Here is a 12,732-nt window from a genome sequence, read left to right as displayed (position 1 = left end):
CAAAGTAGTGTACAAATAAAATTTTACAATATAGAAAAGAACACCAGTAGTTTAAAAGGAAAGAATCATTCAATCAAGACAGTAATCAAAATGCAAACTGGATAAACAAGAAGAATTGGACTGGGCCACCTGACTCAAAATCAAGTTCCAAAAGCAGATTAAAAAAATATATTTTTAGTAACATCTTAAACTTTCTACATGACTAATGAATCTATCCTCAGAGATCATTCCATAACTTAGGGTCCAAAGAATAAAAAGTTGAATGACGTTTTGACTCATAATTGGCGAGCTTAGGTCCAGGTAGAACTAATGATTCACATTTAAAGATCTAAGTAACCATGAAGGAGCATAGGGAATGATTGAGGATGATAGGTAGGTCAAACTCCCTAAATAATATGCCTTATACGCCAGGCATAAAATTATGAACAAAATACAAAAATGAACAGAAAGTCAGGGCAAGTGGTGAAACAAAGGTGTAAGGTGATCAGAGTTTTGGGCCCTACATAAAAGACTGGCAGCAGTGGTCTGCAATGATTGAAGTCATCTAATATGATATTTGGAGATAGAAATATGACGGCAGAAAGGACCAAATGGACCATCCAATCTGCCATTCCTCATTAACCACTAGCTCCTTCTTTTCCTATGGGATCCCATGTGACTGTCCCATGCTTTCTTAAATTCTGACACAGTCCTGGTCTCCACGACCTCCACTGGGAGGCCATTCCACGTATCCACCACTCTTTCCATGAAATAGGTTCCACCTAAGCCTATTTTCTCTTAACTTCATCCTATGCCCTCTCATTTCCTTTATTTGAAAAAGGCTCACCTCCTGTATATTAACGCCACTGAGCTATTTAAACGTCTCTATCATATCTCCTCTCTTCCGCCTCTCTTCCAGCGTATACTTGTTGAGGTCCTTAAGCCTGTCCCTATCTGTTTTATGACAGAGACCATTTACCAGTTTGGTAGGTGCCCTTTGGACCAACTACATCCTGTTTATATCTTTCTGTAGGTGAGGTCTCCAGAGATGCATACAGTACTCCAAATGAGGCCTCACCAGAGACTTATACAAGGGCACTATCACCTGCTGGCCATTTCTCTCCCTATGCACCCACGCATCCTCCTGGCTTTGACTATTGCCTTTTCTCCCTGCTTGGCCACCTTAAGGTCTTCAGACACAATCTCCCCCTAGTCCCGCTATTCTATCATACAGAGAAGCACTTCAACCCCTATACTGTACCATTTCCTTGGATTATTGCAACTCAAGTGCATAACCCTACATTTCTCTAGATCCTTCCTCATGCCATCCACACCCTCCGGTGTGTTCACCCTATTACAGAGTTTGGTATCATCAGCAAAGAGACAAACCTTATTAGACAGCCCTTCTGCAATATCACTCAGAAAGATGTTAAAAAGAGTCGACCCGAGGACTGATCCCTGCGGTACACTACTGATAACATCCTGTTCCTCAAAGCAAGCTCCATTTACCACTACCCTCTGTATCCACCCATTTAACCAGTTTTTAACCCAGTCAGTCACTTTAGGCCCCATATCAAGGGCACTCAGTTTATTTATCAGTCGCCTGTGCAAAACCGTGTCAAAGGCTTTGCTCAAGTACACCACATCTAATGCCCCTCCCACGTCCAACTGTTTGGTCACCCAGTCAAAGAAATCAATCAGCTTTGTCTGACACAACCTGCCTCTAGTGAAGCCATGCTGCTTTGGGTCCTGCAGTCCATTCGATTCGAAAGACCTCATGATCCTCCGCTTTAGAAGCATTTCCATTAGTTACTCACCACAGAGGTCAGATTGACAGGTCAGTAATTCCCAACCTCCTCATTTACGTCCGCTCTTGTGCAGAGGGACCACATCCGCCCTTCTCCAGTCCTCCAGACAACTCCAGAATCTAAGGAGGCATTGAAGAGGTCAGGCATCTCCAAGTTACTTGAGCACCCTCAGATGTATCCCATCAGACCCCATCGCTTTGTCTACTTTTAGTTTTAGCTAGCTCCTCACGAACACAGTCTTCTGAGAATCAGTCCTGGTCTACCACACATCCATTCCCCTTAGCAATTGTTTTTGCAGTCCTACCCCGGCCATTCATCCATGAACACAGAACAGAAATAATTGTTAAGCAGTTCAGCTTTATCCTTATCGGTTTCTACAAGTTTCTCCCCCTCAGCTTTGAGCCTCACAATGGTATTTTTGCACTTCCTCCTGTCACTTATATATCTGAAAAACATCTGGTCCCCTAATTTTACCATATCGGCTATCTTTTCTTCCATTTGTCTCTTCGCTTTCCTGACAGCTTTTTCAGCTTATTTTAGCTTTTCTAGGTATTTTTACCTGTCTTCCACTTTCTGAGTCATAGTAACATAGTAACATAGTAGATGACGGCAGAAAAAGACCTGCACGGTCCATCCAGTCTGCCCAACAAGACAACTCATATGTGCTACTTTTTGTGTATACCCTACTTTGATTTGTACCTGTGCTCTTCAGGGTATAAACCGTATAAGTCTGCCCAGCACTATCCCCACCTCCCAACCACCAGCCCCGCCTAACCAACCACCGGACTCTGGCACAGACTAGTATAAGTCTGCTCAGCACGATCCCCCGCCTCCCACCACCGCTCTGGCACCGACCGTATAAGTCTGCCCAGCACTATCCCTGTCTCCCATCACCGGCTCTGGCACAGACCATATAAGTCTGCCCAGCACTATCCCTGCTTCCCAACCAACAGTCCCGCCTCCCACCACTGGCTCTGGAACAGACCGTATAAGTCTGCCCAGCACTAGCCCCGCCTCCCAACCACCAGCCCCGCCTCCCGATCTCGACTAAGCTCCTGAGGATCCATTCCTTCTGCACAGGATTCCTTTATGCTTATCCCACGCATATTTGAATTCCGTTACCGTTTTCATTTCCACCACCTTCCGCGGGAGGGCATTCCAAGCATCCACTACTCTCTCCGTGAAAAAATACTTCCTGACATTTTTCTTGAGTCTGCCCCCCTTCAATCTCATTTCATGTCCTCTCATTCTACCACCTTCGCATCTCCTGAAAAGGTTCGTTTGCGGATTAATACCTTTCAAATATTTGAACGTCTGTATCATATCACCCCTGTTTCTCCGTTCCTCCAGAGTATACATGTTTAGTTCAGCAAGTCTCTCCTCATATGTCTTGTAACGCAAATCCCATACCATTCTCGTAGCTTTTCTTTGCACCGCTTCAATTCTTTTTACATCCTTAGCAAGATACAGCCTCCAAACCTGAACACAATACTCCATGTGGGGCCTCACCAACGAATTATACAGGGGCATCAACACCCCCTTTCTTCTGCTGGTCACACCTCTCTCTATACAGCCTAACAACCTTCTAGCTACGGTCACCACCTTGTCACACTGTTTCGTCGCCTTCAAATCCTCAGATACTATCACCCCAAGATCCCTCTCCCCATCCGTACCTATCAGACTCTCCCCGCCTAACACATACGTCTCCCGTGGATTTCTATTCCCTAAGTGCATCACTTTGCATTTCTTCGCATTGAATTTTAATTGCCAAACCTTAGACCATTCTTCTAGCTTCCTCAGATCCTTTTTCATGTTTTCCACTCCCTCCGGGGTGTCCACTCTGTTACAGATCTCTTGTAACTTGTGAAGGCTAATCTTCTTTCTCTATCTTTTTCAGCTACTGTGTTTGAGAACATAGTGGCCTTCTTTTGCTCTTGTGTAATTTTCTAACATAAAGGTAGTTGCCTTTAAAATAGCTCCTTTCAGTTTTGGCCCACTGCTACTTCCTTCAGCTCTTCCCATCCAACCAGCTCTTCCTTGAGAATTCCCCATCTCTGCAAAATTAGTTCTTTTGAAATCTAGGGACCTTCAATCGGAATAAGCCCTCTCCCTCTTTGTCTTAATATTGAACATTGCCATTCGGTGATCACTAGAAGTCAAATAATCTCCTGATTCCCTCCAGTTGTCATCTGGTCATTTACGGCACTTTTTTGGGACTTGTTCGTGAAAAAAAAAGGGTCCAAAAAAAGTGACCCAAATTCGCGCTAAAAACGCCTTTCTTTTTTTGATTATCGGGCAAGATGGGCGCCTATCTCCCAATTTGGGTCGAAATCTGGGCGCACATCACTTTCAAAAATAAGGTTGATAATGGAACAAAGCAAAAACATCCAGCACTAAAACTTGGACGTTTTGAGCTGGACCTGTTTTTATTACGAATAAGTTACAAAAAGGTGCCCCAAATCACCAGAAGACCACTGGAGGAAATCAGAGATGACCTCCCCTTACTCCCCCAGTGGTCACTAAACCCTCCCACCCCAAAAATGTGTTGAAGAACACTACTTGCCAGCCTCTATGCCAGCCTCAGATGTCATACTCAGGTCCATGACAGCAGCATGCAGGTCTCTGGAGTAGTTTAGTAGTAGGTGCAGTGCACTTCAGACAGGTGGACCCAGGTCCATACCTCCACTACCTGTTACACTTGTGGATGAAACTGTGAGCCCTCCAAAACCCACCAGAAACCCACTGTGCCCACATATAGCTGCCCCCTTCACCCGTAAGGGCTATGGTAAGGGCTAAGCACAAACATATCATCACCTTGGAAACCAGACTGTGGAGTACCGCAAGGATCATCATTATCACCGATCCTTTTCAACCTCATGATGACCCCACTAGCCAAGGCCTTATCCAACGAAGGCCTTAACCCATTCATTTACGCTGATGACGTTACAATATACATCCCCTACATACCACGATGTAGCAGAAATCCCCAACGAAATCAAGCTCCAGCCTAGGCATCATGGACTCATGGGCAAATGCATTCCAACTAAAACTTAATACAGAAAAAACACACTTGTCTCGTATCTCATCCCAACACAATACATACAACCCACAAGTATCAACGTCCCAGGTCACACTCTCCCTATCTCAGACAGTCTGAAAATCCTCGAGTAACAATCAACCGGAACCTCTCGTTAGAGAACCAAGCGAATCCACCATAAAGAAAATGTTTCACTCCAGTGGAAACTCAAACGAGTGAAACATTCTTCCCGAGGGAAATATATCACAACCTGATACAATCAATGGTACTAAGCCACGCGGACTATTGCAATGGAATTTATGGGAAAAAAAAAGGAGGCGGAATAGCTATTATATACAAACCTGAATTCACCATCACAATCACAGGCGAATCCACCTCACCACAACTTGAAATTGCATCGACTAGAATCAACCATCCAAGCCTAACAGGACACCTCAACACAATCCTATTCTACAGGCCACCAGGAAAATGGCAAGACGCCCAAACATAACTCGTGGATTTCATCTCGAATACCTGCATATCAGCCTCAAACATCCTCATACTAGGCGACATCAACTTACACCTAGAAGATGACACCTTACCAAATACACGAGAATTCAAGAATTCCTAAAACTCTGGGATCTGCAAACATCTAACATACAACCAACTCACGAAAAAGGACACACACTAGATATCATAACGAATAGATTCGAACCGGGACTCAACTATCATACTCGCTAACACAACATGGACACCCACTTATGGTCAGACCACCATAAAGCAAATGTCACTCTTACTGGCGAAAAATACAACCTAAACACAAACACCAAACATAAGCGAACAATGTACACTACGAGAGGAAAAATAGACCCCACAACATTCTGACAACCGATCTACCAGAATGAATGGACTACAAACGCTGGACACCACCCAATTCTCCAAGAATGGGACAATATAAGCACAAGAACATTAGACAAAATTTGCCCCAGTCCAAACTAGAACATCACCAGGAAAAATGCAATCCATGGTCCCGAAGAGCTGAAAAAACTAAAACACAAGTCAGGAGACTAGAACGAGCTTGGAACAAAAAAGAGACGACAAACACGAAACGACTGGAAACTACTCGAAGAAAATACAAATATACCATAAAACAGACAAAAAGACTACACTACACAACATTAATAGGACCAAACTACAAGACCACACATAAACTCTTCAACCTCGTGAACAACTGTTAGACACCACACCAGTTACAAACCAACGGCAAAGATACACCAAGTGTTGACAACCTTGCGACATAATTCAAGGAGAAAATATACTACTACGACACAAAATACCCGCCAGCCCTACAGAATACACCACTCTTCTAGATTGTCTAGATCCAGAAGAAGGAACACACCCAGCAGACAGAACCTGGACCGAATTTGAACTACTGTCAGAAGACCTCATCTCGATAACTCTCCAAAAGATATGCCATATCCAACTGCAAACTAGACATATGCCCAAATAGGCCTCATGAATCTGCTCCTCAACAATTCATAATAGACCTAACAAACCATATAAACCACATGCTACAAAATGGACTCTTCCCAAAAGAAAAGGAAACTCTTACTCCCCCCAATTCCTAAGATACAAAGAAAAACACGAGCGAAATAACCAACTACAGGCCAATAGCATCCAATACCACTAATAACCAAGAAATGAAGGTATGGTAACTAAACAACTCACAAACTATCTAGACAAACATTCAATACTCCATGATGCCCATCATGATTTCCGTTCGAATCACAGCACAGAAAACAGTATTAGTCACCCTCATGACCAAATTCAAACAAATAATTGCAACTGGCAACAATATACAACTCCTACAATTCGACATGTCAAGAGCCTTCGACATGTTGATCATGGAATCCTACTACACATACTTGAATAATTTGGCATAGGAGGAAATGTCCCTGAAACTGGGTTCAAGGGGTTCTAACCATGCGTTCGTATCAAGTCACATCAAATTCAACCACGTCCAAAGCATGGACACCTGAATGTGGAGTCCCACAAGGCTCGCCTCTCTCACCAACTATACTCAACCTAATGATGATCCCTTTAGCAAAACTCCTATCAAACCACACCTCAACCCATACGTATATGCCGACGATGTGACAATATACATCCCATTCAAACAAGATACAAAGAATCTCCAACGAAATCAATCAAAGTCTACACATCATGAACACATGGGCAGATGCATTCTGCCTGAAACTAAACGCAGAAAAAACCCAATGCCTGATACTCACCTCTCAATACAACACAAATGAATTCAACGCAATAAACACACCAATCCTAAACCTCCCAGTCTCAGAAACGCTAAAAATCCTTGGAGTCACCATCGACCGCCACTTAACACTCGAAACCCACGCAAACAACACAACCAAGAAGATGTTCTACTGCATGTGGAAATTGAAAAGGATAAGACCATTCTTCCCAAGATACGTCTTCCGCAGCCTAGTGCAATCCCTCGTCCTCAGCCACCTGGACTACTGCAACTCACTATACGCGGGCTGCAAAGAGCAAATACTGAGGAAACTTCAAACAGCCCAAAACACAGCAGCCAGGCTCATCTTCGGAAAACCAAGATATGAAAGGGTAAAACCACTACGAGAGAAACTACATTGGCTTCCACTTAAGGAACGCGTTACTTTTAAAGTTTGTACACTAGTCCATAAGATCATCTACGGCGAAGCCCCAGCATACATGTCTGATCTAATAGACCTACCACCCAGAAACGCTAAAAGATCATCCCGAACACACCTAAACCTCCACTTCCCCACTTGCAAAGGCATGAAATACAAGACGCTGCACGCGTCAACCTTTTCCCACAAGAGCATGCAGGCTTGGAATACACTACCGCGCAACCTGAGAATGATTGACGATCAAGCTTCCTTCCGTAAACTACTAAAGACTCACCTGTTTGAACAAACTTACGGAAAGAGCCAACTCACATAGAGTCCATACTCACTATTCATCAATGCAATCTACATCACTTTGATCCCTCATCCCGCACCCCAGTCTATCATACACTTATCCACGGAACTGTGGACACCATAGTCTTTGTCTAACACTACCCTTTAGCTTCCCATTGTCCCCTTCCCATTATTTCTATGTGATGTCCCATTGTCATATTCCTAATTTGATATTGAATGTCTCGTATATCTTTGCACAATGTTAATCCATAACCAAACTGTAACAAATGTAATTTCTATTATTCATATCCTATTGTAACCCACACTGAGCCCGCAAAAGGTGGGAAAATGTGGGATACAAATGCAATAAATAAATAAATAAATAAATAAATAAATGCAGGATGCAAACGAACAAATCATAAGGAAACTTCAGACCGCCCAAAACACAGCAGCCAGGCTTTTATATGGAAAACCAAGTTTGAAAGCGGCCAAACCCCTCTGAGAAAAACTGCACTGGCTCCCAATCAAAGAACGTATCGCTTTCAAATCTGCACAATGGTCCATAAAATTATTAAGGCGAAGCCCCGGCATACATGACAGACCTCATAGATCTGCCAACCAGAACCACAACAAATCAGCACAATCATACCTAAACCTCCCTACCCAAGCAGCAAAGGACCTCAAATACAAATCAACTTATGCATCCAGCTTTTCCTACCTAAGCGTACAACTATGGAACGCATTGCCAAAAGTAGTAAAAACCACTGCTCGGGGCACCTAAATTTCAGGAAAGCACTAAAAACAAACTGCTCAGTAAGGCTTACCCACCGACCCAACATAAAACTTGGCTACCTGCAATATAACGAAACCAAAACGAGTAATGGACATATTCTAACTTTTCCTCTTCCTCTCTAATTTCCTCTCCAGTTCACGAATGCATTTACCAGACTTGAACCTTATTCTACCACAATACCACCTTGTATTTGTTCATACCCGGAATTGGCAAATGCCGTTACGGTAGTATGTAAGCCACATTGAGCCTGCCAATAGGTGGGAAAATGTGGGATACAAATGTAACAAATAAATAATAAATAATGGACAAAGGAAGTCGTCCAGCACTAAAACTTGGACGTTTTCACCCAGACCTGTTTTTATTCACAAATAAGGCACAAAAAGGTGCCCGAAAATGACAAGATGACAACTGGAGGGAATGGGGATGACCTCTCATACTCCCACAGTGGTCACTAACCCCCTCCCATCCCCACAAAACATGATTAAAAATATTACTTGCCAGCCTCAGATATCATACTCAGGTCCATGACAGCGCATGCAGGTCCCTGGAGTAGTTTAGTAGTAGGTGCAGTGCACTTCAGACTGGTGGACCAGGCCCATACCCCCCCTACCTGTTACATTTGTGGAGTAAACAGCGAGCCCTCCAAAACCACCAGAAACCCTCTGTACCTACATATAGATGCCCCCTTCACCCGTATGGGCTATGGTAGTGGTGTACAGTTGGGGGTAGTGGGTTTTGGGGGGGGGGGGGTTGAGGGGCTCAACACACAAGATAAGGGAGCTGTGTACCTGGGAGCATTTTATGAAGTCCACTGCAGTGCCCTCTAGGGTGCCCGATTGCTGTGCTGGCATGTCAGGGGGACCAGTGTACTACAAATGCTGGCTCCTCCCACGTCCAAATGGTTTGAATTTGGACATTTTAGACTTGGACGTTTTTGGTTTTCGAAATGGCAGAAATCCAAGGACGTCCATGGTATTTTCAAACACAAAGATGGACGTCCATCTTTTTTCGAAAATGACCTTTTCCCGCCTCTGAATTTGGATGTATGGGCCACAGTGGTGGGAGAGCAGATATTAGCTGATAGCATGTGGTTCCTAAAATTTTCAAAAAAAAAAAAAAAAACCAAACGTACAAAACACATTCTATCAATACCATTTTGTGGCTTACATACGCACTAGGAGAATAGACTGTAAGGTTCAGTCTTGCCTTCTGAAACATTTTGGAAGAATCTCCAGAGGTTGAGGGACATCTACAGGCTAGCCCTTTGCCCTGTATGATACAACTCTACTTATGCCTGAGAGCCAGCCTGCACAGTTCTAGGGTCTCTTCTTTGGAGAAATTAGTGTGCCTCTTCTTCCGGTCATCTTTGTTATTTGACTGTCAGCCACAGAGGGTACTGGAGAAGGGGTAGGAGATTTGTACGGAGTACAGCCTGTAACTAATTATTCCATATCATGTAACTGGGTATATAGCGCTTGCAACCGGTTATTGCACATTATGGGTATATGCGCTGTGCCATATACCTAGCTACCTTGCCACTTGTTACAAAGGTATGTAGCCCCAAAATCATCTACACCTGGGTACATGGCTGTCTGAATTCTTAGCCACTTTCATTTTTTTATTTCAAGACACTTTTGAACAATAATTTATTTACTTGATTCGCCACCAGCTCTGGGCCAGACTGAGCAATGCTGCAGTCAGATTGACAGTATGGCTTCTCTCTCTGTCTTTTGCCTCTTCACCTAACTGCCTCTCTTCCCCATCCTATTCAAGATTGTAGTTCCTTTTTATCTCTCTGCTTTATGTACCTTGTCAGTACTTGAACAGTTCTCCATGAACAGGCATTTTTGGTATTGAGAAACTTAACCTCACTGGCATGCCGTAATGAAACATTCACCCTAGCAATATGGGGATAATTGAAATCTCTCAATATCATTTTGTTTACACATAGAGGGGCATAATAGAACGGGGCCGGCCATCTATATGGGCGGCCATCTCTAAGGCCAGCCCCGTAAAGCGGCATACCGGACCGTATTATCGAAACAAGATGGCCGGCCATCTTTCGTTTCGATAATACGGTCAGGGCCGGCCAAATCTCAACCTTTGGGCCGGCGTTAGAGATGGCTGGCATTAGAGATCGACACCATTGGTTTCCCGCCGATAATGGAAACTAATGGCAGCCATCTCAAACCCGGCCAAATCCAAGCCATTTGGTCGTGGAAGGAGCCATCATTTATAGTGCAGTGGTCCCCTCACATGCCAGGACACCGACCGGGCACCCTAGGGGCACTACAGTGGACTTCACAAATTGATCCCAGGTGTATAGCTCCCTTACCTTGTGTGCTGAGCCCCCCAAAACCCACTCCCCACAATTGTACAACACTACCATAGCCCTTATGGGTGAAGGGGGACATCTACATGTGGGTACAGTGGGTTTCGGGTGGGTTTTGGAGGGCTCACTTTTATCACCACAAGTGTAACAGGTAGGGGGGGATGGGCCTGGGTCTGCCTGCCTGAAGTGCACTACAGCACCCACTAAAAACTGCTCCAGGGACCTGCATAGTGCTGTGATGGAGCTGGGTATGACATTTCAGGCTGGCATAGAGGTTGGCACAAAAACGTTTATAATTTTTTTTTGGGGGGGGGGGTGGGAGGGGGTTGGTGGCCACTGGGGGAGTAAGGGGAGGTGATCCCTAATTCCCTCTGGTGGTCATCTGCTCAGTTGGGGCACTTTTTTGAGGCTTGGTCAGAGCCGGCCTTCTTTTTTCCATTATCGGCCAAAGCTGGCCATCTGGTAACCACGCCCCCGTCCCGCCTTCGGTATACTGCCGACACGCCCCCTTGAACTTTCGCCGGCTCCACGACAGAAAGCAGTTGAAGCCGGCCAAAATTGGCTTTCGATTATACCGATTTTGCCAGGTTTAAGAGATGGCCAGCCATCTCCCGATTTGTGTCGGAAGATGGCCGGCCTTCTCGTTTGAAAATAAGCAGGCTAGTTTTTCTAATCTCCACTGATATTTTACAGTCTGTTTCACCATCTTTATTGGGTGGATGATAGTAATCCCGCATTGCTATATTCTTTTCTAACATGCATGAAATTTCAGAATGCAATTTATTTCCTGCAGAATTTGTAGCGTACTGATTCTGTGGTATCGTTTTATTTGGGAATTGAATTTATTGTAATACCTAGAAAGAAAAAATATATGCAATTAAAAAAGCACTGTGGAACTTTTGCAGGTAAAACTTTCAAACAAAAGTCTTACAAACTTTTCTTTGTTATGAATAATCCTCCATGTTGTCTCTCTGTTGCTCATTTTGTCTCCCAGGATCACGGAATTAACTGTGCAAGCAGAGAAGTTCAGAGAACAGAATGAGAGGAAAGAAAAGACTATCAGTTCCCTGAAACTAGAAAATGAGAAACTGGTACATAAATTTGAGAACTCTTTTATTTTCCTTATGATGACTTATTTTTCTTTCATTTTCTGAATCTGTAACTCAAGTCTCTTTAATCATCTTTTACTTTATCTAGTTCTTCATGGATTTCTCTCTCTTGTTTTCTATATTCATACAAGACACTTCAGGAAGAAGTATACGTGCCTTTGTGTTTTAAAAGTCACTCATGACTGGTAGAGCCACATGTCAATAATTATACAGAAACATGGAAGATGTCAACGGAAGGGGCCTGCTTGTTCCATTCAGTGTACCCATTTGTTCATGCTTACTGTGTTGTCAAATCTTCTCTCTTCTGCCTCTAACATCCCTTTTGGGTAATTTTGTAAGTCGTTTTTGCACATCAAACAGTACTGTTATGCAATATACACCTATAAATTCCAGAATCAGAGGTTGGACGGTGGTCAAGTGGAGTTGCAAGGTACATGTATATCCATGCACAAATTCAGGCAAGCCATTTGTGCATGTCTCAGAACAGGTGTAGGCATCGGTTTCTATTTCAGTAATGTCATGAATGCACACAGGCACATATATTGCTTTTTATAAATAGGTGTAACATATGCACTTATGTGACTTGACATCCTAGGTGCCTTGTAGAAAATTACCCTATAAGAGTTATGTAGCAATAGTTTTTACACATCCATAGCACAATGACTTGATTAATAGGGCTGGAAGACACATATTTTATAGGTGCCTATTGTCTTCATAAAAGATTAGTATAATTCTGCA

The 12,732-nt window shown here is 43.6% G+C and overlaps 1 protein-coding gene across 1 annotated transcript in view; it reads left to right on the top strand.

Moving 5' to 3' along the window:
• The window catches only part of CROCC2 (ciliary rootlet coiled-coil, rootletin family member 2), an 825,280-nt gene that overhangs the window by 112,693 nt on the left and 699,855 nt on the right, over positions 1 to 12,732 (top strand). Inside the window, 1 exon segment of the mRNA XM_030216488.1 lies at positions 11,880 to 11,976. Coding sequence (XP_030072348.1) covers positions 11,880 to 11,976 — 97 coding nt within the window.

The sequence above is a fragment of the Microcaecilia unicolor genome, chromosome 10 (assembly GCF_901765095.1).
Source record: "Microcaecilia unicolor chromosome 10, aMicUni1.1, whole genome shotgun sequence".
In the NCBI taxonomy this organism is placed as follows: Eukaryota; Metazoa; Chordata; class Amphibia; order Gymnophiona; family Siphonopidae; genus Microcaecilia; species Microcaecilia unicolor.
This window is presented reverse-complemented; position numbering and strand designations above follow the sequence as displayed.